This window comes from Neofelis nebulosa, chromosome 4, assembly GCF_028018385.1.
Source record: "Neofelis nebulosa isolate mNeoNeb1 chromosome 4, mNeoNeb1.pri, whole genome shotgun sequence".
Classification (NCBI taxonomy): domain Eukaryota; kingdom Metazoa; phylum Chordata; class Mammalia; order Carnivora; family Felidae; genus Neofelis; species Neofelis nebulosa.
In genome coordinates, this window is record NC_080785.1 from 47,466,564 (window position 1) to 47,494,108 (window position 27,545).

A 27,545-nucleotide genomic window follows, 5' to 3' on the forward strand; every position below is an offset into this window, starting at 1 on the left:
TATCCTTAGATATTGTGTATCCTCAAATATAAAGAGCATCCTTATTCCAGACCCAAGTTATAGAAAACCATAGCCCTTCAATACAGTCATGAGTTACATGGAACCCAGTCTTACTGTACCTCATTGAGATTGGTGGATAGAGACCTGTGGTAAATTTTCCCACAACTATTCAGTTAATGTCCAGTTAAGTTGGGCATGCTAATGCCTTCTTTCCTGGGTTGCTCGGCATTGAAAGAGAGTAAGAAAGATAGATTGTGTGTGTGTGTGTGTGTGTGTGTGTGTGTGTGTGTGTGTGGTGTATGTTAAAGAGAGAGAGCAAGAGAACAAAAGAAGGTGAAACACAGGGAGGTAAGCAAGGAGGAATAACAAAAATGAGAAAGAACAGAGCCAGAGACCCAGATAAAGAGGATGTTCGCCTATGATCTGTGATGGATCACCCAGAGCCCTTCTGACACAGGCTGGGATGCTTTCTACCACTAGACTCTGGCCTAAAGGGGCACTGACTGCTGCTCTGTGCCAAGCTGCTTATCACCAAGCACTGGGTCATATGTGAGAGAAGCGGTCATATGTGCCATGACTGGGGCATGTCCGGCAGAGGAAGGGCTCAGAACCAGCCTGGAGAAGCTGAGAACGACTTGCAGAGAGGACAGCATGGAGTCTGTAGGAATGAGTAGGCAGGAGATAATCAGAGGCCCTGGGCACTAACACAGAGGCCTGTAAAAGCAGGACAGGCCCAAGTGAGCCACGCAGGCTGACTGTGGAAAGAGTTTTGCAAGTTACCCTTAGGAGTTTGGATTTTTCCTGGAAGCCATGGGAAACATCTGAAGGCCTTTCCGTGGGGAAGCCAGCAGAGCCAGACTCGTTTGTAGGAAGCTCATGCTCTCTTAGGTGGAGGGTGCACTCGAGCAGATCACTAGAGGCCTAGAGACCAGGGAAGAGCCGGTGGGAGTCAGTGCAGGCAAGAGGGGAGGTTATGAACTGAAGCACTGCTATCGGGGCAGAGAAAGTAGGAAAGAGTCTAGTGTCATTAAGGACTCATGGAGGCAAAAATGATAGACTAGGAGAAGTCAAGGATAACACCCAAATATGTAGCTTGGGCAACCGGGTGGAACTCGGGAGCCTCGACTACTTTCTTTTGCCGGCTCTTCATCATCTCAAATATGTATTTTCCCAGCCAGGCGGTGAGGATCTCTGAAGAAGAACCATCTTCTTCCGCACCACCCTGATTCACTTTTACATCCAAAGCCTTGTGTTAATGTTTTTAACGGTACTCATCCTTTGGCAGCTCGATGCCCAGACCCTATACTTTGGCTACCCTCAGGAAAGAAAATGCTTCTCAACAAAGCCGGAAGGAAACACCCGGTCCCGGGGAGTTAGACTCACTGGTGGTGACTACAGGCGGCTAGTAAGTTTGTAATGTAACATAACTGCTTTCCAAATAATGGAGGTTCAATCCAGAATCCCAATTCATTTTCTCCCTAAGAGGTCCAAAAGGCCTTATTTTTCAGATGTGTCTAATTCTACAGTGTTAACTTGCTTAGGGAATCCTGTACCTGTTTTGTTTCGTTTTTAAGAAAATGCAAATGAAGCAAGCCCCTGAACCTGACAAATGTTAAATATCTGAACCATGAGCATCCCCCCTCGCATCCTCCTCTACTCCCAAGGCCTCCAGAGAAAGGTAACAGTGCCTCACAACAGGGAATTGGAAAGCACACAATGTGGAAGCTGAATAATGGCCCCCCAAAGATGCCCTGACCCCAGAACCCATGAATGCTATCTTACGTGGAAAAGGGACTTTGCACAAGTGTTAAAGTTTGAGATTATCCTCTATTATCTGGGAGGGCCCACTGGAGTCACAAGGGCCCTTGCTAGATGGAGGCAGGAGGTCAGTGTCTGGAGTAGGATACAATGACAGAAGCAGAGGCTGGAGTGATGTGCCCTCAAGACAGAGGGAGCAGCCACAAGCCAGGGAATGTAGGCAGCCTCTAGAAGCCAAAAAAGGAAAGGAAACAGATTTGCCCCCAAAAACTTCCAGAAGGAACAAGCCCTACTGACACCTTGTCATTAACCCAGACCAGTTTTGAACTTCTGACCTCAGAATTGTAAGATAATATATTTGTGTTGCTTTAAGACACGGTGATGGTTAAATTTTATGTCAGCTTTGCTAGGCCATGTTGCCTAGTTGTTTGGACAAATACTAGCCTTGATGCTTCCATGAAGGTGTTTTTAAGATAGGACTAACATCTATGATTAGTTGACTTTAAGTAAAGAAGATTACCCTAGATAATATGGGTGGGCCTCACTCAATCAGTTGAAGGCCTTAAGAGCAAAACTTGAGGTTTCCCAGAGAATTCTGCCTCAGGACTATAACACAGAATACTGCCTAAGTTTCTCGTGTGCCAGTCTGCCCTACAGATATCAGACTTGCCAGCTCCCACAATCATGTGAGCCAACTCCTTAAAATAATATATATATGTATATATAATACGTATACACATATATATGTGCACATATATTTGCGTGTAGGTACACACACACACACACACACACACACACACATCCTGTTGGTTCCTATTGGTTCTGTTTTTCTGGAAAACCCTGACTGTCATAGCCACGGCATTTATAGCCATTTGTTATAGCAGTGATAGGAAACTAACTCACAGTGTAAATAAGAAGAGATACCTGGCTTTGCTTGTTTCTGACAACGATGTTCTCCATCCTGCATCTTCCTCTGCAAGGTCATATATATTCACCAGCGTGGTCTCTGAGCATCTCGGTGGTGATTTGATATTTTTCTTTGGAATTGAGAGTGCAGGAATTGGTGTTTCTTGAGTGACATTGTTAGCAGTATTCCCAAAGTGATCCAGAAAGTATCTGGTAATGAGTTCGAGGTTTGTTTTTAGAGGATTTTCCTTTGCCTATCATTGGAAGAAAAAATATCATTAACCACAGGTACAACTTCAGGGGAAAAAGGTGGAAAAGATGACTAGCCCAGTTCTTTGACATAGTTTATCAGCTTCTTATCCATTCATACACTCTTTCTTTCAGCAAGTTTTCAGTGACTGCCTACCATGTGTGAGGTGCCATGGTATAACAGAGATGAAGACAAAAGTCTCTATCCTAAAAGAACTATCATCCGATGCATGAGTCAGGCGATCCGATGAACAACTGTAATAAAATATGATATGAATAGAAGAATACCCAAGAAAATTTCCTCTTGGTTTTTCTCCTAGGAGTAATTTTAGAAAATAGATATCTTTTCATTTAAAAAAACTAAACCTTTTTTCGGGATCATTAACTCTACAAGTTTATAAATACTTGGGACCCGAATGTGCTCTAAGGTTGTGTGCTCTGCATTTAACACTGGGGACCACAGGGACTCTTCTGCAGCAGTCTATTGCAAAAAACATGAGAGGCCATCAGGATTGACTCAATCTACACCAGAATCTTGAAAGGAAGGAAGGAAGGAAGGAAGGAAGGAAGGAAGGAAGGAAGGAAGGAAGGAAGAAAGAAAGAAAGAAAGAAAGAAAGAAAGAAAGAAAGAAAGAAAGAAAGAAAGAAAGAAAGAAAGAAAATTCTATAGTGGTCGGTTTTAGAAAGAAATGATATCAGTATTTCCCAATCCTGACAATACCAAATATCATCTTTGGAGGTTTTAAAAATACATATTCCCAGGTCCTGCTGTGTCTTACTAAGCCAGAATTGCAAAGATTGGAGTCCTGGCTTCTCTTAAAATTCCCCCAAGTAAGCTGGACATAGTTATCCAAGCAGCAATCCACAGGCTGACCTCAGGCCATGGAACTGTGTCAGTCCCCACCCCACTTGCCCAGGAACACCAAGCTGTTGGGAAGTGTGGTCAGACATGGGACATTTGGTGAGTCTGCAATCGGAGCAATATAGCGCCTGACAAAGCACCTGGCACAGAGAGGACCCTCAGGCACATCCAGTCCTTCCCTCTTCCTATTCCCCTGCTCTGCACAGCAAAATCCTGGGACCCACACCCACAGCCAAATGGGTTATGACCAACAGCAACAGATTTATCAGGCAGTCAAAATAAGGGGACAGCTTTATTTTTTTAGAATGGGGCCCAAAAGAACTATTTTGTCTAAGTCTAAATGAAACTCACAAGGAAGAGAGTCAGGGGAAAGGCGTTGCATAATTAATTTAGACCGTCCTATTTTTCTTTCAATACGAGAGATTTATAGCCCTGCGTTACATGAATTATACTTTGTGGCTCTTCACAGCCTTTATATGAATCTAGACACCATTTTTCAAAAACTTAATTTTACACTGGCATTTTTATATATTGTATCTTTAAGAGGGAAAAACAAGTTCCTGGAATTAACATTAAATTGCAGGGCTTTCCTAGAAGCAGGCTAGCTTTGTGCAAATGTCAAAATCATTATGCGATGGATAGGTTAATAAATATGTCTTTCTGTAAAATATAAGCTCATTTCATTGTATAATAACTACTGTATAAATCAAATAATCAGGGCACTTACCAAGATCTAATGAAAATATCTTAAGTATCTTCAGATAATTATTACCTTAGGGAGACTATATTATAGTGCAGAAATAAAAATAACTTGAATGGCAAAGATGATTCCAGGAAATTAAGTAAAGTTGCATTTACATAAAAAATCTCAGTGTATCAGCAGTGTATTTGATTTTCTGGTTACCCGTCTCACTTTCTATGGAAAAGCCTTTCTAAAATATACAGTCTACTCTGCTGCCTTGAAATGCAGCCAATGGAGATCTGCTGAGTGTCTGGTGCTGGGGTCTACAGGACGCCAGCTGACCACACAGAAGCGGTGGAGGGGCAGCGGTATCACACCGGGACCAAGGATGAAGGGCATCGATCTGATGTCTTTACTGAACCTATGCCAGGACTTCACCTGGCTGCCACTGCCCTTTTCTCATCAAAGTCAGGCACAGGAACTTGTGGCAACCTAAGTGTTCCTGTAGGTTGATACCATTGTTCGTTTGAGGGAAACTTGGCCTGGGTTCCTCCCTGGGCTATGTGACACGTGCGAGGGTAGATTTTGAGCTGCTCTGAGGTTTTTCCAGATGTCTCAGAAATAGCCTTGGAGGGCTGGGCGGGGGGGGGGGGCGGGCATCCCACCCCCACTCTAACCTCATCTGCTAAGATATCGTTTGAGTAAAGGGTTACAATTACAGGAAGCTTGACTGCCATTACTAAAGTAGGACTGAGAATTAGATCTGGTTCTAGCTTCACCCCTACCCCATAAGTCACTGTGAGATTTTGACAAGCCACTTTTCTCTGGCTCACAGCTCCTCCAGATGGGTCGCCCATTCTATCAGTAATTTCAAAGCTTTGAGGCACATGGGTGACTCAGTTCAGCGTCCAACTCTTGATTTCCATTCAGGTCATGGTCTCATGAGTTTGAGCCCTGCATTGGACTCTGCGCTGACAGCGTGGAACCTGCTTCAGATTCTCTCCCTCTCTCTCATCCCCTCCCCCACTCACACACTCTCTTTCTCTCAAAATAAATAAACTTAAAAAATAAGATAAAATAAAAAATAGAAGCTGCTTAGTCCAGCCCTGAGGGGCTGCCCTAAAAGGCCAAGAAGGCAAGTCCTCTTTATCCCCAATCTAACTAGGGGGTTTCCCTTCTTTGTTTTGCATATCTGGACTTCTGCAGGAAATATCATTTTATTGCCTTTTCAAAAAATTATGATAAATGCTTAACTGCATGATCATTAGATTCTTTCCAACTCTGACACTATTCCCTACCACAAGGCAATACCTACTGGAGAGCCCATTCTTCAAGCAAATTAGAAGATACCGTGTTCAGGGCGCCTGGGTGGCTCAGTCGATTAAGCGTCCGACTTCAGCTCAAGTCATGATCTCGCAGTCTGTGAGTTCGAACCCTGCATCGGGCTCTGTGCTGACAGCTCAGAGCCTGGAGCCTGCTTCCGATTCTGTGTCTCCCTCTCTCTCTGACCCTCCCCCATTCATGCTCTGTCTCTCTCTGTCTCAAAAATAAATAAACATTAAAAAAAGAAGAAGATACCGTGTTCGTAGCAGAAAAAGCAATTAAGCCAGAATGGTAGCCTCATTCATTCAGTCAGTCATAGAATCCACAAATACACATGGACCATTTGCCGTGGCCTCAGGCAACATGTTAAGTAGGGGATACGATAGTGAACAACAGAGATGCCCTCTCTGGCCTCCTGCTGCATCCAAGGTGGTCGGGAAGCAGATACTAATTAAACTACCACACAAACAGTCTATTATAAGTGTGCTGAGCACAACAAAGGAAAAAGTACACGGCGCCGTGCCGTGGAAGCTTGTAACAGCCGGTAGGGGGAGGGAGGGACAAGGCCGAGGGGTCAGGGGAGCCCCCCCAGCCCCCCAACCAAAGAAGTGCTGTTCCATTTGCTACTTCAACTCCGGTGCACCAGGGTTAGCTGAGCCCAAGCCCCAGGTCTGCCTCATTAAATGTCACAGTGGACTCAAAAATAAGCTATTACTCAGAACTGAAGAAGGAAAATCTTACACAGGCAGGGAATGGAAAATTTTAGTATAACCCAACACTATATTCTTTAGTCTGACTAAATACAGCCTCATGAGGGAGGAGGGAGCACAGGGAATAACTGTCATAGGCCCAGGTTCAAAGTGAGCTACATAGCCACACATGCGCAATAAGCCCACAGGGGCGGCCCGGGGCCTCCCTGAGGCTGGAAGCCCAACTCACACTTGGGATTTGTCGGCACTTGGCTGGGTCTGTATCTCCCCGGCCACAGGCACGGCAAGCCTCCCGCCACCCATCTCCGACAGCTTGGCCGGGCCCACGAGTGCTCTGACATTGCCAATCTCAGTTCCAGAACATTACACCACACCTTAAAAGCATGTACCTTGTTCTCCTTGTAGAGAAATTCAAGATGCAAAACCTTGCGGAGATCGTTTCTGCTGTTTATGCTGAGGTCAGAGCGTGGGCGTTCATGGTCCATGGTCACACATGTCTTCTTTAAGCCCTGTGGGAAGAAATCTGAATCATTCTTTTCATTTTAAACCAAAGCCTTTCATTCCCTGATGCAGGTTATAAACAAAAGACTGTTGATGTTCATTATGATCATTCCTGTCCTGCCTTCCTTGCAAGGATACTGCAAAGCACCAGAAGCTGACTTGAGAATTTATTTTTATATAACCTTTACACTCGACATCTTCATAATTATTATTCTGAATCTTACAGTGACCCCATGGGCTGAGCTAAGGTTGGACTTGTTGGCCCATTTTAAAGGAAAGGAAAGTGAGATTCAGGTTACTGACTCGCCCAAGGCTGGCTCAGGAGCCCTGGGTTTGACAGTAGATTTGGAGCCACAGAATATGAAGCTTTAAAAATAGACAAAAGGAGGAGCGCCTGGGTGGCTCAGTCGGCAGAGCGTCCAACTTCGGCTCTGATGATGACATCATGGTTCATGAGTTGGAGCCCCGCATCGGGCTCGATGCTGTCAGTGTGGAGCCTGCTTCAGATCCTCTGTTGCCCTCTCTCTCTGCCCCTCCCCTGCTCGTGCTCACTCGCTCTCTCCCTCAAAAATAAACATTAAAATAAAAGATTCTCTCTCTCTAAAGTATAAATAAATAGATAGATAAATAAATAAATAAATACATACATACATACATACATACATAAATAAATAAATAAATAAATAAATAAATAAATAAAAATAAGCCAAAGGAAAAAAGAAATAAGCAAAAGGCCAATAATGATTCCTTTCTCAGGTGGAAGCAAGGGTTGATTTGCCCGGGTAACACAGTAGGATCACATGACAGGGGATTCCGCCATCCCAGCCCGTGAGTCAGCAAGGTCAGGCCTGGGGCCCGCTGGAAGCACATGGTAAACATTTGCTGAGTTCCCAGGAAAGCCACTTGCCATCATCCAGCCCTGACCTCCCAGAAGGCCCAGCTAAAACATAGTCTGGCAATGACAGGCGCTATGCTTCCCAGGAACCTGGCTTCTTCATTTGGAAAAGAACCGACTACCTGCCCACCTCCCCAGGCTCCGGTGATCACAGAGCAGTAGAGAAGGAAGAGATGCCTCACAAACAGTTCAGCCTGGCACCAAGGAGCCCCTCTGCTCTTCACAATCCAGACCCTAGTGCTAGCCAGGCCTCAATTTCTCTCCCAGCCTCTGTGTTCAGAATCTCACAGAGGCTCCCGCTGATGGGAAAACAAGACAAGACCTGTTGCCTGTCATGAAACAAGAGAAGAAGAATTTGTGAAAACAAAAAGAGGTACCAACACAACCTTGAACCACAGAGAATAAAAAGGAAGTTGAGGAGGGAGAACAGAAAGAAATGGGTGTACATGTTGGGGAAAAGGTAGGGACATGTGTGGGCACTCCAGGGAGAGGGATCTAGAAGGAGAGGTGGGGCTCACAGCAAGCACCTTCCCTACGGCTTTCCTTCCAGTCGGAGTGAGGCAGAAACCATAACGAGAGTCCCTCTCTGCTAGATAACACTTCACGTTTGTCAACGGTTCAGATCGGCAAGTCTTGGCACACTTAACAAACTCGCTGGGACCGTGGTACACACTGACGTCTGAAAACCACCAGGGCAGTGGGCAAGGATGCCCTCGGGAATCAGCCAGTCCTTGGTCTCATTGGTTCGTTTAATCGTCATGACTCAACAAACATTTCCCACGCACCTACTAGGTGCCAGGCTCTTCTAGATGCAGGAGATACATAAGGAATAAGACAAACCCCACCCCTTCACAGGGTGCAGAAATTCTGTTGGCGAAGCAGACCACAAACAAAGGGGTACACGTACAGTGCAGCAGCTGCTGACGTGCACTACTATGCACAGATAAAACGGGGAGAGCAGAGACACAGAAGAGGGACACTGTTTTCCATAGTCAGCTACTTATGCTCACTCCTATCTTCCGGTTTTCCCATCTGTGAAATGAAGGGAACGAATCACTGGTCCACTAGTTCGGCTGCTGGAGGCAGAGGAGGAAACGGATCAAAGTCCTAGCCCTCATGGAGCTTATACTCAGTGGGGAAAAGGGAACAAACATAATATGCTGGCGGGGGGGAAGAAAGTTTAGCAGAGCAAGAGACAGAAAGGACCAGGAGGGGGTGCAGGAAAGGTGTGATACTTTAATAAAAGGGTAGTCAGGAAAGGCTTCATGATTAAGTGCCATTAGAACAGAGACTTGAGGGAAGTAAGGGAGCAGGCCATGCAGACACTTGGGAGAAGTGTGTTCTCAGCAAGGAACAGCATGTGCAAAGGCCCCGTGGCAGTCACAGGAGGCCAGTACAGCTAGAGTCGCATGACCAGGGGAAAGTCGCAGGAAATGAGGTCAGAGAGGCTGCCCAGAGCCTGATAAGGAAAGGCCTTGTTGACTTTTGTGAAATGGTGTGGTGGGGGTGGGTGAAAAGAACAGCATGGACTGATTGTATTTTTTTTAATTTTTTCTAACGTTTATATTTATTTTTGAGACAGAGAAAGACAGAGCATGAGAGGGGGAAGAGCAGAGAGAGGGAGACACAGAATCCGAAGCAGGCTCCAGGATCTGAGCTGTTAGCACAGAGCCTGACGCGGTGCTCAAACTTTGTCAACTGCAAGATCATGACCTGAGCCGAAGTCAGACGCTCAACGAACTGAGCCACTCAGATGCCCCTGACTTGTATTTTTAAAGGATCACTGGCTGCTAGGTTGAGAACAGATTTTTTGGAGACAAGGTATTAAGCAGAAACTAGTTAGGATGCTATCTAGGTGGCTTGGACCAGGGTGGTTGCAAGAGAGGTGGAAAGAAGTGGCTATGCTCTCTATGTGCTCTGATGCTAAAGCCAACAGATGGGCTGATGGACTGGATGCGGGGTATATGAAAGGGAAAAAAGCCAGGAATGATTGCAAAGGTTTGGACCCAAGCAACCAGAAAGACAGCGATACTGCCTACTGAAATGGGGAAAATTGCAAGACACAGAGGGAATCAGGAATTAGGTTTTGGATGTGCTGAGATATTTATTGCATATCTATGTGGAAATATAAAATCGGCAGTGGGAAAGAATGTAAGAGTTCTGAGAGAGACCTTGGCCAGAGACAGGCATTTGGGAATGATCAGCATATTGACAGCACTGGGATCCAGTAGACCGGCAGAGGCATCTGGAAAATGAGAGAAGCCGAGAAGATTGAGTCTTTGAGTCCCCAGCACATACAGCTCCAGAAAACAAGAGAGACCAGCAAAGAATCATAGCAGAGGCCAGGAAGTGGGAGAAGGTGGTCTCCAGAAGCCAAGCAGAATGAGTTTCCAGGAGGGAGCCTGCTTCGGATTCTGTGTCTCCCTCTCTCTGCCCCTCTCCCTCTCATGTTCTGTCTCTCTCTGTCTCAAAAATAAATATAAACATTAGAAAAAATTTAAAAAAAATACAATCAGTCCATGCTGTTCTTTTCACCCGCCCCCACCGCACCATTTCACAAAAGCCAACAATCAACTGTCCAAACACAATGTTAGATCAAGAAGTGTGAGGACTGAAAATTAAAGATCATTGGCAAATTTGACAAGAGTTGTTTCCAAGGATTGGTGGGGACAGAAGCCGGATTAGAGTGGGTTAGAGCAAGCCCGAAGCAGGATTAGAATCGGAGCACACACAGCTCTTCCATGGGGTTTGGTTATAGAAGAGAGAAGAAAAATGGGCCAATAGCTGGAGGGACTTGAGGGTCAGGATGGGATTCTGTAGGAGCGACAGTAGAAAAGGCAAAATATATATGCAATAAAGAGGTGACGACAGCAGTGTTCTTGAGCAGCCTAGCAGGGACAGGCATGCGGGGAGAGGATGGCCTTCCCCAGGGGTATGGAGAATTCCCTTGTAGGCGCCGGACAGAGGCTGGAGTGATGGCTCAGGCCCAGGAAGGCTAGCAACTGTGGTGGTACAGGCTGCTGGGAGTTTTCTCAAGACCGCTTCTGCTTCCCCGGTGACCTGAGAATGGGGAAGAAGCTTTGGGATTGGAGGAGAGAGAAGGTGTGAAACGGTCATCCAAGAGCGGAGAGAGGGAATGGGCTGGAGAGGGCTAACCAGGTACGCAGGCATGCCTGGGGCGGGGGGATGGTGAAGGGCCGTGAAACCGTGGACACGGTGCTGTGTTTTCCTCCAGCCCCGCTCAGCTTGCAGGGCAGGCATGGAGGAGGCCCGGCTGAATTTGAAAACTTGGGGCGGGGTGGGGGTGGGGGGCTATGGTGCAAGAAGAGGAGGGCAAAGGAGGTGAGCACGTTGTTGAGGGTGTGACTATAATGAAGGGTGGGTAAGAAGTGGGGAGAGGTCACGACAGGGCTGGGGGGCAGGGGGTCGGGCCGGGGAAAGCTGGCAGGAACTGTGGAATGCAGACGTGAGTGAGACTGAAGAACAGTTTATGCCGGGCTGTTGAGGGAGGTGAGCCGCAAGTGAGGAATGACAGAATGCCCAGACAGATGACAGAAAGGGTGCCCTGCTGGGAACAACAGGCCTAGGACATGACCACTTGGAAAAGGGTGGCGGAGGTGGGATGGGGACAAGTCACCGCAGGAGAGGGAGGCTGGGGCACCAGAAGAGTCACCTTGGAAGGCCCTGACATTGCGGGAGACTATCATGGCTCTCCCTGAGGGCCGGCCATGCTTGGAGGGGCCAGTGTAGCTGGATTCGATGTAGGGTAGGGGGCACATGAGGCAGCAGTGGAAGGTGAGGTCGGAGGCACGGCCTGCAGCAGGGTCGTAGAGAGCCTTGCAGGCCCTGGTGAGGCTTTCCCTCGGATTTTCTTCTGCTTGAAGTAAGAAGCCCGTGGAGGGTGTTTTGAGTAGAGGAATGTGACAAGATCTAACTTGCACACCAGGGGCACGTTTCCTCATGATCGTCTTACGTGAAAGGGAACAGGTATTCCTGTCTTCCAGGACGGTTATGAGGATCTGAGAAAACGAACAGACGACTAGCAGGTACCTCACACCACGATGGGACCTCTCTAGGTTCTACCTGCCTGGGGCCAAGTCCAGAGGGGAGTACATGGTCTCTGCTCTGGAGCAGAAGGTGAGGAGGAAAGCAGTCGCTCTGGACTGCAATCCCAGCTCTACACAACCTTATCTTTTTTTAAAGTTTATTTATTAATTTTGAGACAGAAAGAAAGCACGAGTGGGGCAGGAGCAGAGAGAGGACAGAGCGAGAATCCCAAGCAGGCCCCACACTGCCAGCACAGAGCCTGATGTGGGGCTCGAACTCAGGAGCCGTGAGATCACGACCTGAGCTGAAGTCAGACACTTAACTGACTGAGCCACCCAGGCATCCCCACAACTTTCTGAGTGACTGTGAGCAACTCCTTTCTCATGTCAGAGCTTTAGTGTGCCCAGATTTAAAAAAAAACAAAAACAAAAACAAAAACAAAAACAAAAGAGTGAGAGAGAGAGAGAAAGGAGCACCTGGGGGGCTCAGTTGCTTAAGCATCCAACTCTTGGCTCTCAGCTCAGTTCTTGATATCAGGATCGTGAGTTCAGGCCCCATGCTGGACTCCAAGCTGTGCGTGAAGCCTACTTAAAAAAAAAAAAAAAAATGGCAGGGAGAGGAGGCCCAGTGAACCAGACAACTGCCAAGGTTCAACCCAGATCAGGTGTCAGTTCTGTGGACTGGTCTAGTGGGTGAGATGTAGAAACAGACGTATAAACCACAGATGTATAAACTATAACGTGACTGCCAATGAACAAGCCACAGACAAGGTTAAGTCAGTTATTCCAACAGGACTTATCCAAGAAGACCTCCTGCAGGAAACAGACTTGGGGAGGCCACAAGTGGAACAGGGGAAAGCAAGTGGGAGAGGCTGGAACCAACGCTGGGGTACTAAGCTGGGGTCAGACTACAGGGGAGAGCCTCAGGTATCCATGGAGGACTTTAGATTTCATTTGTACTCAAGAAAGGAAAGCCAGGAGGAAAACTCTCTGAGAGTTTTGCTTGGTGGCCCAGACTTAAAAGATACGATGGGGGACGCCTGCGTGGCTCAGCCAGTTAAGCAGCCGACTCTAGGCTTGGGCTCAGGTCATGATCTCGCGATTTGGTTTGTGAGATCAAGCCCCGCATCGGACTCTGTGCTGGTAACCTGCTTGGGATGCTCTCTCTCCGTCTCTCTCTGCCCCTCTCCCTGGCTGGTGCTCTCTCTCTCTCAAAATAAATAAATAAAACTTTTTTTAAAAAATTAAAAAAGAAATGATGATGGTGGGCAGCCTCACAAGGCTGTGTCACTGATATCCAATGTGCGCCCAGGACTTGGTGACGGAAGGTCAAGTAACCATAAAAACAGAGCAAATACAATGAAGACACACTGCATTTTTGAAAAAATTTAATTTTTTTTATTAAAAAAAAATTTTTTTTAAGCGAAGAAAGATACTTTCAAAACAGATGCATAAAAGAGATGGGGGTGTAGACACTGCTGAACACAGGTACCTACTATGTACCAGATGCAATGCCTGGGGACTGCCCATATATTATTTATTTTTTAATGTCTTTATTTAGAGAGAGAGAGGCAGAATGCAAGTGGGGGAGGAGCAAAGAGAGAAGGAGACACAGAATCTAAAGCAGGCTCCAGGCTCTGAGATGTCAGCACACAGCCCAATGGGGGGCTCGAACTCACAGACCGCAAGACCATGACCTGAGCCCAACTGGGTAGCTTAACCAACCAAGTCACCTAGGCACCCACCCATATGTTATTTATTATTAGTCCTCATCATAAATCTGCAGAGTGAGTCTTATTAGGCCTGTTTTACAGATAAGGAAATTGAGGCAGTGAGTAACGTACCCAAGCTCACACTGCTAACCAGTTGCTATTTTTGAACCCTCCACCTGATTCCAAAGCCCTTCCCCTTTTCCATTCAAAAAATTATTTTGTTGGGGCACCTGGTTGGCTCAGTTGGGAGAAGCATGTGACTCTTGATCTCCAGGTTGTGAGTTCCGGCCCCATTTTGGACGTAGAGATTACTTAAAAACTAAAATAAAATCTCTAAAAAAAAAAATGATTTTGTTTCTATGTATGTTTAATCCAAACAACTGCCCACGGCCCCTGCTCCACAGGACACCGTGAGCGACAAGCCGTGAGTCACTCTGTACAGTTAAAATGAGGAATACGGGCTGTACCTACACTGGCATCCGCAGTAACCTCTTTCCCACGGTGTCCCCACCTGCATTGCAGATGACTGCTAAGGACCTCCCCAACTTTTGAGTACTCCGGAAAGTCTTCCGGTGCAACACAATGGAAGTTCAAAACAACTAGGCTGCAACCTCGGAGCGCGACTGAAGGATTCACCCATCCGGAACGCTTTTCAGTCCCTTGGGTTCCCCCGGCGGGGGGACGTTCTTTCCCGGTGCGATGGAAGTGCCGGGACGGGCCACGGGGCCCCGACCAGGCGGCTGTGCTTTAGCAGGCCGCCGCCCGCCGGCCCCAACCCCGGGGTCCAGCGCCACGTCCCCCGCCGGAGGGGCGAGATGCCTGCGCAGGGCGGAGGCCGCGGGCCGGCGTGGCGGGCGGGCACTGCGCGGGGCCAGATGGCTCCTGGGAAATGTAGTCTCGGCAGGCCGGGAAAGCGGCGCTCCCGTCGGGCATCCCCGGGGCAGGCGGCGGCAGGGGCGGCTCTCCCTCCGCGAAGTGCGGGGCTTGCAGAGCGCCCCCACACTGCGCCCCAACCCTGGAGCGGCGGCCCCGAGCGGCGGAGGCGGCGCGACCCACCTTTCTGCTGAGGAACTCCCGCACCAGGGAGGCGGCCACCTCCTCCACGAAGAGGCTGTCCATGCCGCCGGCTCTGCCCACGAGGCCGCGGTCGCCGCAGCCCAGAACCCCCGGTCCGTTGGGGCCAGTATGGCCGCGTTGCCGTGGCGACGGTGTCACAGGAGCCGGGAGAGCTCCTCCCCTTTCCCGGAGCCCGCGGGCTGGGAGGGCGGGAGGAAGGGGAGGAGCGTCTTCGTTCTGGCTTCTGGAAGCGGGAGAGGGGCGAGGTTCCCGATTTGGGCTCCGGCTCGGGTCCTGGCTCTGGCCTGCCCATCTAGGGGGCCTAAAACAAGCCACTGCTCCACGCTGAGTCTGTATTGCCCAAGATGGGAAATGGGGAGAATGCCTGCCTCCTTGTTCCTGGAGGAGTAAACCCACGGTGAGGCGGCCCAGAGAGGGCCACCCACAGCACCACAGCTGGCTCCTGGGCTCACCGAGGCCAAAGACCTCGGCTGGCCTGGACTGCGTGGGGCAAGGAGGCCCAGGACTCTGCGTACTCGGTGCTGAAATCAAAGGACAAGTCCCTCCCTCCCCCGCTTAGTGCCTTCTTCCCTTTAATGAGGCTGCCAGTAATTGAGCACCAAGCATTTTAACACAGCTGTCATCAAAATAAGGACTCGATCTTTACAAATATCTATAATCATTTACAAATAAAAATATGCTTTTCCAAGTTCCATAAAACGGAGCCGTTAAGTACACCAGAGCTACGGAGCATGACCCGGGTACCAGCAAATACAATTTCTCCAGGCCGCAGGCTGGCCTAAAACCAGCATTAGCCCAGACGAGCAGTGAACATTGGCCTCACTAGTGATCAGCTGTCATCTCTTCGCCTACTCAGATATTCAGTGGAGCTTAGCAATGGAATTGTGAGTGGAAAAGTTAACCCCTAAAAGCCTAAACACAGCATATCTTTGTGTAAACATAAAACAACTTAAACCAGAAAATCATAATTTGTAGGGATACAATGCTTCCGTAAAGCTTTTTTGTAAAAAGAGGAAGGGAGTGAAGACCACGTGATTCAAAACAGCCATTGCTTCTGGAGGGGAGGAAGGGGCACAGGGTAGGGGAGAACCACATGGGTGAATATAAGTAATTGTCAATGTTCTGGGTGTTTTTAGGGCGTTTGTTTCATAAGCGTTTGTTCCAGTATTTCTACTGATTTATTAGTTTAATAACAGATGGCCTTGCAGGGACCAATGATGAGAGGATGTTGTGCACCAAGATGTATTATTAATTCTGTGCCCCTGAGGTCCAGAAGGAAAGGAGGAAGGAAAGGGGAGTAGAGGAGAATTTAGCAGACATTACATTAGAGGGACAATTTAGATGGCCTTACCTCATAACACAGGATTCTGTGACATGCGTGTGCATACGTACATATATGCATGTGTAAAATCACACACACACCACTGCACAGCAGTGGCTGTAAGCATCGGAGTCTGTGAGCTCCTGCATTTGTGTCAGTCTGACCACAGGAGTTTCTGGGGTCCCCGGATTCTGCCTAGTGCCCTGTTGGGTTCTGACAGCAGAGTCCGGCAGGTGTGGTATGGGCCTTAGAACAGGCCTGCTGCATTGTGCAGTGAGAGTTGAGGTTCGTTGCTGTCTCCTCCAAGATGCTCCAGGGAGGGGACTGACTGTATGAATCCCCCTCCAACCTTGGGCTCCTTGAGAGCAGGGCAGGACTGGGCATTTACCTGGGTCGGGGGCTCCAGAGAACAGAGGCGGGGCATGAATCCGACCAGGCGCAACATGTCTGGCCCAGCTGGTTTGGAAGGACATTGTGAAAGTCCTTTTTATTTTTAAATGTGTATTTATTTTGAGAGCACACACACGTGAGAGCGGGGGAGCAGGGGGGAGGCAGGGCAGAGAGAGGGAGCGAGAAGGAAAGAGAATCCCAAGCAGGCTCCACTCTGTGAGTAAGGAGTCCGATGCAGGGCTCGATCCCACAAACCACAAGATCGTGACCTGAGCCAATACCAAGAGTCATATGCTTAACTGACTGAGCCACCCAGGCACCCCAAAGTCCTTCTAATGACGTGATCCTCAGTCCTTCTCAGCTGTCTGGCCACCATTCCCAGAGATCAGGACAAGGAGTCCAGCACAGGTGGTTGTCCTTGACAACATGAAGGAGGAGTACATCCATACACTCTCCACACACCCCCACCTCATTGGCTAACCTCCCAATTTCTACTTCACATGGCCACCAACATGAGACTGGAGATGGATGGAAGACCCAGCCCCAACCAGGCCCCAGCAAGATGAAGTGGGACAGCCACAACCCTGGTGAGATTTGGCCTTTCACTCAGCTCCAAATGCGCCAGGTCTCCTCACTGCCAGGGATGAGGGGTCTTGTCTTCTGTCCAGGTCCATGCAGCAGGGCCATCCAGGCAGAAGACAAAAGGCAGGGAGGGAAGGAGGAAGGAAGGAAGGAAGGAAGGAAAGAAGGAAGGAAGGAAGGAAGGAAGGAAGGAAGGAAGGAAGGAAGGAAGGAAGGAAGGAAGGAGAAAGAAATATCTTCCTCACATTTGAATGTCAACTAATAAGTGTAGAAAGAATGATGGAATTAGCAAAGCAATATTTGACAACTAGCATAATCATTCAGGCAAGAATCATCATGAATGCTAAAACTACTGAGTAAAAGTTTGATAATCTCAAAGTGACTCTCCATAAGATATTAGTGAATCAGAAAGGGGAAAATTGTCACTTTACAGTAAAGAAAGTTGGCTGACACAACACTATCCACGTGATCAGAGTCGCCATCACCAGCAATGGGACAAAATGGGACATCATGTACCCCTTTATGCACTGAAAGAGATACAACACCACTTCTGTGGTATTCCTGCCAAAATAATAACAATAAGAAGAACAACAACAACATCAGAGACTTAAACAAAATCAAATACTATTTGTCTCTCACAGAAGTCCAGGGCTCATGTGGTGCCGCATATTATTAGGTTCCCAGTTTCTTTCTGTCTTCTTCAGCATGTATGGCCTTGACCTCATAGCCCAAGATGGCAGCTTCCACGTTCCAGGTAAAGGATGTAAGAATAAAAAGCAAAGAGTCCACGTGTACCACATCTTAGGGAAGGTTTCCAGAAGCTGGCACAGAATACTCAACTTACATCCCTAGGGCGATAATTCACTTGCTTGATCACGTCTAGCTGCAACGGAAGTTGGGAAATGTCGTCTTTGATGTGGCAGCCATGTGCCCGGCCAAAAACCACTATTATACGAAAGGAATGGTGGGTACAGTGGACCCGGGAGGACCACTAACAATCTTCAGCACACTAGTGTTGTTCTGTTTCAAAATAGCATATTTCTGCCCCTTGGTTCTTTTTCTTAGGATCTCAAATCATGACACTCTCTCCACCTCACTTACCCTACACACAACACATCCATCCATGTGCCCAGATGTGCACACTGCTCAGAGCCCATACTCTGCAGACCTTGACCCCCAAGCACCCCCCGGCCAATTCCACCTCTGTGCCTGTGGACAACTTTAAGTCTCAATATCATTTCCTATAAGGAAAGTCTGTAGCCTGTGGAAACTCCCCCATGGCCACAGTGCTGACATTGAAGCTGATTTAAGCCAAGATGATCAGAATGTCCAACCTTTGCTCCTTCCTGCATCAATCAGCAAATTAAAATACGTGTGGTAAACAACTGTTTCTCTTGACTTGGGCTTCTTCAGACCTCTGGGGAGAAAAAAGGAGACTTGGGGTTTTTGAAATTAGCATGGAATGGCAAGATGGCTGTACTGGTCAGTGTTTCTGATGGAGCCTAACGATCACCACTTGCCCGGAAAGCACTAGGGCAAGATAGGTCTGCATTTAAGGGCAAAAAGGGCAACAGCCACAGCTCTCTCATCACTGTGCTTTTTTCTTCCTTGTCCCCATTCCACCCATCACCTCCAGCTCCACCCCTACGAGGATGTGGGGTGTTACAGTCTTGGGGTGGGAGAGATTGGAAAGTTGACATGCTTTTTAGAGCCTATAGAGTCTTTGTGGAAGCTTCTGTCCAAGTCTGGCTTGCCCTAGGATGGTGCTTTATTCCCATAATATGGTAGAGTGGAGGCGTGGGGAGAGGGGAATCTCCTGAGATTCTGTAACCGCCAGCCAGAGTCTTCTGTTTTCTTATCTGCGCCACTGCAGGACCCCAGGGGCCATGCCTGTGAAGTGGGCCTGGGTCCTTGTATTAATAGTCACATCACACAAGGTTTATCCTCTGCCAGAAGTGGCTAGCCTTTCTCCTCTCTGTCAGACATTAGTGAACGACTCACTCTTAAAACCCAGCTCAAAGGTCACCTCCACGGAGAAGCCTTCCCGGAATTCCCCCAGGCCCAGCTCCACGCTCCCCTGACACTCTGTGAGATAACAGTGTGGGCTACAGGTGAAGCTCTTAAGCTCCTGAGCTGCACTGCCTGGATTCACAAGCCTGGTTCAGCTTCTTTGCAGCTGTGTAATTTGAGCAAGTCTTTGCACCTCTATGCCTCAGTTTCCCCACACATAAAATGAGAATTAAAAGCAATACCTTCCACATGGGGCTGTTGTGAGAAATAGATGAGTGTTTTACATGTTTTTTTAAAGTGGCCTGCCTCACAGCAGTGTTATTCACAATAGCCCAAGGCGAAAATGATCTATGTGCCCATTGATGGAGGCGTGAATAAACAAAACATGGCACACACATACAATAGAGTATTATTCAGCCTGAAAAAGGAAGGCAATTCTGAGACATGCTACAATATAGATGAACCTTGAAAGACAGGGTTGGTGAAATAAACATGTCACAAGAAGACAAATACTGCATACTCCACTTACATATGGTACCTAGAGTAGTCAAATTCATACACATTGAAAGGAGAATGGTGGTTGCCAGGGGCAAGAGGGAGGGAGAAATGGGGAGTTGTTTTTTAATGGGTATGGAGTTTCAGTTTGGGAAGTTGAAAGTGTTCTGGAGACGGATGGTGGTGGTGGTTGCACAACTATGTGAAGGTACTTAAGGCCATTCAGCAATGCCCTTAAAATGGTTCAGATGGCAAATTCTATGTTATGTGTATTTTACCATAATTTTTTAAATGAATATTTTTTAAAAAATTTTTAATGTTTATTCATTTATTTTTGAAAGACAGAGAAAGAGAGAGAGCACAAGCAGGGGTGGGGCAGAGAGAGAGGGGGACACAGAATCTGAAGCATGCTCCAGGCTCTAAGCCGTCAGCACAGAGCCCTCTGCGGGGCTCGAACTCACAACCCGCGAGATAATGACCTGAGCCGAAGTCGGTCGCTCGACCGACTGAGCCACCCAGGCGCCCCGAAAAATGAGTATTTTTAAAGGGGGCTAGCACTTAATAAATGCTATGAAGGGGCCAACTATTAATATTAGCACATGATCTAGGTGTTTGTTGCCTATCCCTCTCTTCCTGGGTGAGCACTGAAGCAGTTCAGCCCCAATATAATGAGGACTCCAGAAAGGGCAGGAGGAGGGCTGAATCTCATGCAGAATTCCCCTCATAGGGGTAGGTTGAATCGTTGGGGGTAGAAGGGTATAGAACAAGGCAGGGAAAATCCCAAACAGAGACTTCCCCTGAAGGAGGAGTGGCGGGGAATAAAACTTGCCCAGGATAAGCCTGGTGAGCAGGACGTGAGATAGACTGTTCACAGCACCAGGAGGGCTTTGGAGAGCTGGGAGCCCTTCCTCCTCTGGCCTCGGGATCGGTGCCTGCAATCATCATGCTGGGCACATCCTTTTCCAGTCTTCCCGCACTGGTGTCAGAAGCAGCTGTCATGTGGAGGACAGTGCATATTGGAAATGGGAGACTGAGGCACTGACCTCTAAGAACAGGGTCTCACCCTGCTCCCAGCAGAGCCCACGGAGGAACAGGTGAAAGAGGTCTAAGGTATGAGGATGGGTGCAGGGTGACCGCTCTTGTGTCCAATTGAATCCCAGCAGGACCCACTAGCACATGCACAGTTGGCCATGCGTAGGCTTTGTCTAGAGATGAGGGTACTGCCTCCCACCCAGGGATCTCATATTGGAGGGGTGACTCAACCACTAGAAGGTGCATGTATTGACCCAGTAGTCTCTTGCTTTCCTCTCCCTGCCAAGCCCACAGCTGTCCTGTAGCTGCCATGGAGAATGGAATGGAGGAGGCAAAGAGCTCTGGACAACCAAGAAACAATGGCTGGGGCTGGCTATGCTTAACCCAAAAAGGATGTGTCAGAGGCTGGTTGCTGGCTAACCTATCCCCTGCCAACCTACTTCTCCCCCGCCTGCCTCCACCACAGAGACTAGAAAGTGACATACTTTCTCTCCTTGCCTACTTTGCAGCTAGGAGAGAGCTACATGAGACAACTGAAGTCTACTGGAAGGCTTCTGCAGTGGTTTGTGCTTCCCTAGTAAGATGGCCAGAGACTGATGGAGTCTTCTTTTCCTCCATTTTCTTGCCTTGAACCTAGGATGCCTGGAGCTATAGCAGCCACCTTGTGACCATGAGGAAATAAGTTAGTCACAGATATACCAGCTGCATTACTACTGAGTCACTGAACCAATATCTCAAGCTGTCACACAAGTTAAAAAAAAAATTTATGAAGCCACCGTGATTGGGTTTTTTATTATTTGTACTCCTGATACAACAGGAGACTTAGCCCATCACCCTAGATCACAGTTTAGTGAGTTACTACACAAAAGGAGTCTTGGTCCATAAGTCCACCTTCCCTGTCCCCAAATAGAAGACTCCTTTCTCCAGCTACAACAGGGCTTTCTTCTTGAAATTCTTTTTAATGTTTATTTTATTTTTGAGAGAGAGAGAGAGAGAGAGACAGAGTGTGAGTGGGGTAGAGACAGAGAGAGAGGGAGACACAGAATCTGAAGCAGGCTCCAGGCTCTGAGCTGTCAGCACAGAGCCTGACGCAGGGTTCGAACTCATGAACCGCGAGATCATGACCTGAGCTGAAGTCAGGCACTTAACTGACTGAGCCACCCAGGGGCCCCTTTCTTCTTCAAAGACCCTTACCCACCAAACTGTTGACGATATATCACAAGTTCTGCCCGCTGGATAGAGGAGAACAAAATGTTTTATTGAAGTATGTAGAGAGTACAGACTATCTTCAGGTAGACAAATGGTGGGTCCATAGCATAGCCACTCAACCCGCATGGCCTCGTCTAAGGCGTTAGGCAGCTTTCACAAGCCCTTGTGGGTCCCCTCAAAACCTGCCCTGCCTCGTCCCCAAGGCAGCCAGCAGCTCTACATCCCGAAACGCCCAAGGAGTGAGGGCCCCAGTTTGGATGCTCTGTCCTTTAGGCTCTGTCTAGGCCAGATTATACTCTCCTGGAGGTCCTGGCATTGTAAGAAGGGACGCATTTGATTAGCTTCCTTTCCTTAGCTATCTCCACTCCTGGGCATTGTCTGTCCTTGCCTTGGCAGAAACCATCCCCCTTTTAGCTGCCCCAGCAGCTCAAAACATCCTATTTGCCAAGCTCCGTTTTCTCTGCTAGACCTCATCTTAGCCCCTACCCCATCCCTGTTCCTGGACACGGGTTTGCAGGATCTCTAGGTCTGCTGGGCACCGCCCCCACCTCCTTCTGCCTGATGATCATCCTGCCACAAGCATTCCTCAAACCTTCCCATATATGATGACTCTCCAGACAAGTCCAGAGAGGGGTCTACTTGGGTAGATACACACCAAGGGAAGGGCTGAAGCTGCTGTTGCTGACGAAGCCAGTGCTAGGAGAGGCCCAAGGAGAGGAAGGGTTTCTACACCCTTCCAAGCCTGTGGGGACACCTAGTGGAAGAGAGGGTACACTGGACTAGGAGTTCTCCAACTGTCATCAGCTTGCTGTGTGTCTCTGGGTAAGTCACGTACCCTCTCAGGACCTCAGCTTCCTGGACTATAGAACAAAAGCATTGGACCAGGTAATTTCAGATCTCCTATGGGGAAATAATAGTGTCAACACTCATTTGTGCAAAATATCTTACTTGTCAAAGTCCTTTCACATCCATGATTTCCTGCTCCTAGAATTTTCTTGTAGATTATTAGATTGGATCCCATTTCCCCTACTTCACAGAAAGGAAATATAAAAAAGAAAAAGACTCACCCAAGGTCACCCAGCCAATGAGCGGCAGAGCCGAGACTAGAATCCAGGACTTCTGACTCTTACCAAGGATGCTGTGTCCAGGTCTGGTGAGTATACCCTGCACAAAGGGAGGGGGCCAAGTGAGCCTTAAGGAAAGGGCACCTTTCCCTAATTGGTCTGCCCCAAAGGGGCACCTTGTTCTTATCGTCCTTCCAGAGGGAAAGGGAATAGTCCAGAGGGCATCTTTCTGTAATTTGTCCATGCATCTTTTCCTAATTCACGCAAAGGCATCTTACATGCTCACAACAGCCCTGACTCCCAGCCTGTGCCTCTTCCCCTCCGGGCTGAATGACCAGATCTGAAACAGGGTTGCCAGATGAAATGCAGACCACTCAGTTGAATTTGAATTTCAGAAAAGCAATAAATAGTTGTTTAGGGTAAGTATGTCCCATGCAACTGGGGGACATACTTTGTTTAGATGTGCGTAAATATGTGATGAAATTTATTTTTAAAAAGCAAAAGAAGGGGGGCGCCTGGGTGGCTCAGTCGGTTAAGCGTCCGACTTCGGCTCAGGTCACGATCTCATGGTCCGTGAGTTCAAGCCCCGCGTCGGGCTCTGTGCTGACGGCTCATAGCCTGGAGCCTGCTTCACATTCTGTGTCTCCCTCTCTCTCTGCCGCTTCCCTGCTCATGCTGTGTCTCTCTCTGTCTCAAAAATAAATAAACATTAAAAAAAATTTTTTTAAAAGAAAAAGAAGGATAAATATAAACTTCACATTAGTGATTATGTCAGGCGGGGGAAGGCAGGGAGCAAGGAGTAGGGGAGAAGCACATGTAAATGTCATATCTGTGTGTTCAGCATGGGTGTGGGTTCACACTCCTACAGGCAATATAGTCACAACAAATGTAGACAATAGAGGGAAGAAGGAAAGATGGATAGATGGAAGGATGGGCAAATGGATAGATGGATGGAAGGATGGATAGATAGATAATAGTTACAACAGATAAAGACAGTAGAGGGAAGAAAGGAAAGATAGATGAGAGAAAAAGAGAGAGGAAGGAAGGATAGAATGGATGGATAGAGGAAGGATAGAGGATGGAAGGAAGGAGGGAGGGAAGAAGGAGGAAGGAAAGATCCTTCCATCTGGTCTTCAGTGATCATGCCTGGCTATATCACATCTCAGTGCAGTGCTGTGATCAGAAACTTGCTCCCCAAAGTGCTATAATCCTGTAACTGGGGGTCCCATCCACTGTCCCACCCAAAGCACTGGTCCCATCCTGGAGGGACCTCCTGTCCTGAGAATGTCAGGGACAACAGAGAGTGCAGAGAGTCCTCTGAGAAGGAGGATTGACATCCAGTCCCCTGGGGAACCCTCTCCCCAACCCCTGTGTCCTATGCATTCCCTTCCAGCTCACAGGTAAATCACACTGGCAGAGAGGTCAGAGGGAGCCATGTCTCTGAAGGACACACAGGCAGTGAGCACTTGATAGATGGTAGGACCTGGGCTGAGGTCAATGAGCATGTCCCCTGAGGGAGGGAGAGAGGTGACCAAGAGTGATAAGGGCAGGTGAAAGAAATAAGACATGAGATAAATGATAAATAAATAAGATCAATTTCCCTCAATGGTAATATGTTTCAAAATAGTAGTAAAATATCACAATCAAGATATTGTTATTGATACAATCCCGATTTTATTCAGATTTCTCCAGTTTGCTGGTGTGTGTGTGTGTGTGTGTTAAGTTCTGTGCAATTTTATCACATGTTCTGTTTATACATGGCAATGCTTTTTAATGTTTATTTATTTTTGAGAGAGAAAGAGACAGAGTGCGAGCAGGGGAGGAGCAGAGAGAGAAGGAGACACAGAATCTGAAGCAGGCTCCAGGCTCTGAGCTGTCACCACAGAACCCGACACGGGGCTCGAACTCACAGACCGCGAGATCATGACCTGAGCCGAAGTCAAATGCTTAACCAACTGAGCCACCCAGGCGCCCCTGGCAACGCTTTTTAATGGTTTATCCAAACAAAGGATTCCTAGGATTTTCAGAGGTCCTGGCTGTTTACTTCTACCCTACACAAAAAAGAAAGGATTGACTAAGCAAGTAGAATAAACAGAACTGAAGTCAGGGAGAAATATGTAACCACATTCAGGACAAGCTGCTTTCAACAGTAAGCTCACTGTCATGGGCCAGTGAAATCTTAGCCATCTCTGATTCCTGTTCCCTCCCCCTTAGGGGTCTTTCCACTCCGGTTCCTGTTTTCCCTCCAAACCCAAAGAGGAAAGCATCCTTGGCCTATTGCAGACACCCAGTCTCTCTCTGTGCCTTTGTTTTTTGTGTGTTTAAGATTTTATTTTTAAGCAATCTCTACACCCAACAGGCAACTCAAACTCACAACCCTGAGATCAAGAATCACATGCTCCATGGACTGAGCCAGCCAGACACCCCCTCTTTCTGCGTCTTTGTCCTATCTCTCCCTTTGCTGCCTGTCTCTCTCTGTCTCTCTGTCTCTGTCCCTCTGTTACATTGTCCCCCTCTCCCCTCCTCCCACAAGCAGCACCTATACTCAAAATATCGCCTCTCGGAAGCCAAGAACCAGAAAACATTTCCATGCTCTTGATAAATTCCAGATAAATTCCAACCGGAGAAGCTAACACTGTGGTCTGGCTCCCTGTGTGTGGACTCTGCTGCTCCCTGAGAGGAGGGCCCAGTCTGAGATCAGGAAGCTCTTCCTGGGAAGAAGCTGGGAGACCAAACATAGATGCAACAGAACTGCAGGAGCAAGGAGACGCGGAGGGAGCCGCAGCCAGAATGACCGGCAAGCTGTGCACCGGGACAGAGGACTATGAGAAAGAGGGGGACCCTCAGACTACCTATGTAGTCCTGCTATGCCTTTTTTCCCCCTAAGTTTATTTATTTTGAGAGAGAGAGCGAGCAGGGGAGGGCAGAGACAGAGGGAGAGAGAGAGAATCCCAAGCAGGCTCCGTGCTGCCAGCACAGAGCCCGATGCAGGGCTTGAACTCACAAGCCGCAAGATCATGACCTGAGCTGAAACCAAGAGTCAGACACTCAATCCACTGAGCCACCTAGGCGCCCCAACACCTATGCCGAAAACAAATCCTAAAATGTAATGTGGAAAACCTCTTCCAGACCTTCCCTTTGGGTGAGTGGCTGGCATCCACCTTGGGAGGTGGGGAGTACAGGACTGCACCTGGCAGAGAGCTGCTGGGTGGCAGGAGGGCACCGGTCCTCGGGGCCACTGCTCTCCAAGGATGCTGCAAAGTCATCCTGGCCTGTGAGTCCACGAGGGCCTCCACTTAGGTGGCAGCTTGGTAGGGCCAAAGCAGTGGCTGTGGAGGCCAAAGAGCTGGGCTCAGGTCTATGACAGGAAGCCTCTGTTTCTTTACTGTAAGGAGGGACGATTGTCCTGAAGGGGGGAGGCTCACAGGCTCACACTGGGTGGGGAATTGACAGAATACACACGAGCACACTACCTGCCTCTGACCATCTCCTCCCGCATCCCCTGCAGTGGCCTTAAAGCTGGGTTATGTAACCTCTCTAGGCTCACAAATCCCTCTGAAAATATAATGAAAGCTCTTGCAACATACACATATATACACGCACCCATAAGTTTTTACATAAAGTTGAGAGAGTTCATTGATATCCAAAGCCAAACTACAGGCTCAGTTTATAAACCCCTACTCTGGGGCATCAGAACTGGGTAAGCTGACAGAAATTGTTGTCCAGGTTCCTCGGTGCACACGAGGGGAAACTGAGGCGGGAGAGAGAGGGGTGGGCAGCCCAGGTCAGAGAGGCAGTCAATGGCAACAGCAAGGGTAAAGATCAGTTAATTTAGGTTTGCCATGCACGGCTGGGCAGGGAGTATACTGCTCAACTCTAGGCGTTAGTCAATCACTCAACAAACTTTCCCTAATCATGTAATCACTTCCAAGAAAGGTATATCAAGCAATGTCCACAGGAATACAGAGGAAATAAATCTTAATGCCCACAGAGAAATCTGAGGAGACTTCCTGGAGCAAGGACATTGGCACTAGGCCTTGAAAAATGGACAGGTGAGTTTTAATGGAAGAGGGAGAAAGCAGGGAGAAGAGGGCAGTGCACTGAGGGCCACTCTGAGGCAAATATCTCTTCCCTGCTAACTCATCACCAAAGCTTCTCGCCTCCCCTGATTGGCTAAGCCAGATACAAACCCACTGGCTCAGGTCTCAGCCCTTATCAGAGCCTCTGTCCTCTGCAGCAGAGTATTTCACTGTCCCCTGTGTTTTAAATCTAGAGTCAGACCCTGCTGAAAATAAACCAGTTGCTACTGAGGAGCCTTTCTGAAGCCTGCCCAGAAGCGCAGAACTTTTCCTGCCCGGTCCCTGGTAGCAACTGTTGGGGCAGCAAGGGGGGTGTGATATGTGCAGGCTGCGCCCCCCCACACCCGACTGGAGCCCCAGGTGTGTGAGTCTGGTATCCTCACACAGCCTCGCTCCCCCCACCAAAGGCAGAGTCCGATCTCCTGTATGGCACCCTTCCCCAACGACAAACAGCCTGTGGTTGGTTCTTTTCCAACTACTTAGCTGGGCATGGAGTTGGGATGTCTTCCCACCACAGACCTGGTGGGTGCCATGCAGTACGTAGGGAGACGGGTCCCCGCAGGCCACCATGCTTCTCAGATGAGGTCCTCCCCATCCCCCACCAGATAGCATGTGAGCCCCCCCACCTACTTCACACCCATC

At 48.3% G+C, this 27,545-nt stretch overlaps 1 protein-coding gene across 3 annotated transcripts in view; it reads right to left on the bottom strand.

Moving 5' to 3' along the window:
* The window catches only part of MINDY4 (MINDY lysine 48 deubiquitinase 4), a 109,810-nt gene extending 94,934 nt beyond the window's left edge, over positions 1–14,876 (bottom strand). The window contains exons 1-3 of one of the 3 annotated variants that reach the window (XM_058724689.1): positions 14,701–14,876; positions 6,880–6,999; positions 2,683–2,918 (exon numbers count right to left, since the gene is read on the bottom strand). In XM_058724689.1, coding sequence (XP_058580672.1) covers positions 2,683–2,918; positions 6,880–6,999; positions 14,701–14,763 — 419 coding nt within the window. In that variant the 5' untranslated portion in view covers positions 14,764–14,876. Of the gene's footprint in view, positions 1–2,682; positions 2,919–6,879; positions 7,000–8,068; positions 8,180–12,409; positions 12,523–14,700 lie in introns of those variants that run through there. The other 2 variants (XM_058724690.1, XM_058724691.1) reach the window with 2 other exon arrangements.
* Between the last annotated feature and the right edge of the window lie 12,669 nt (positions 14,877–27,545).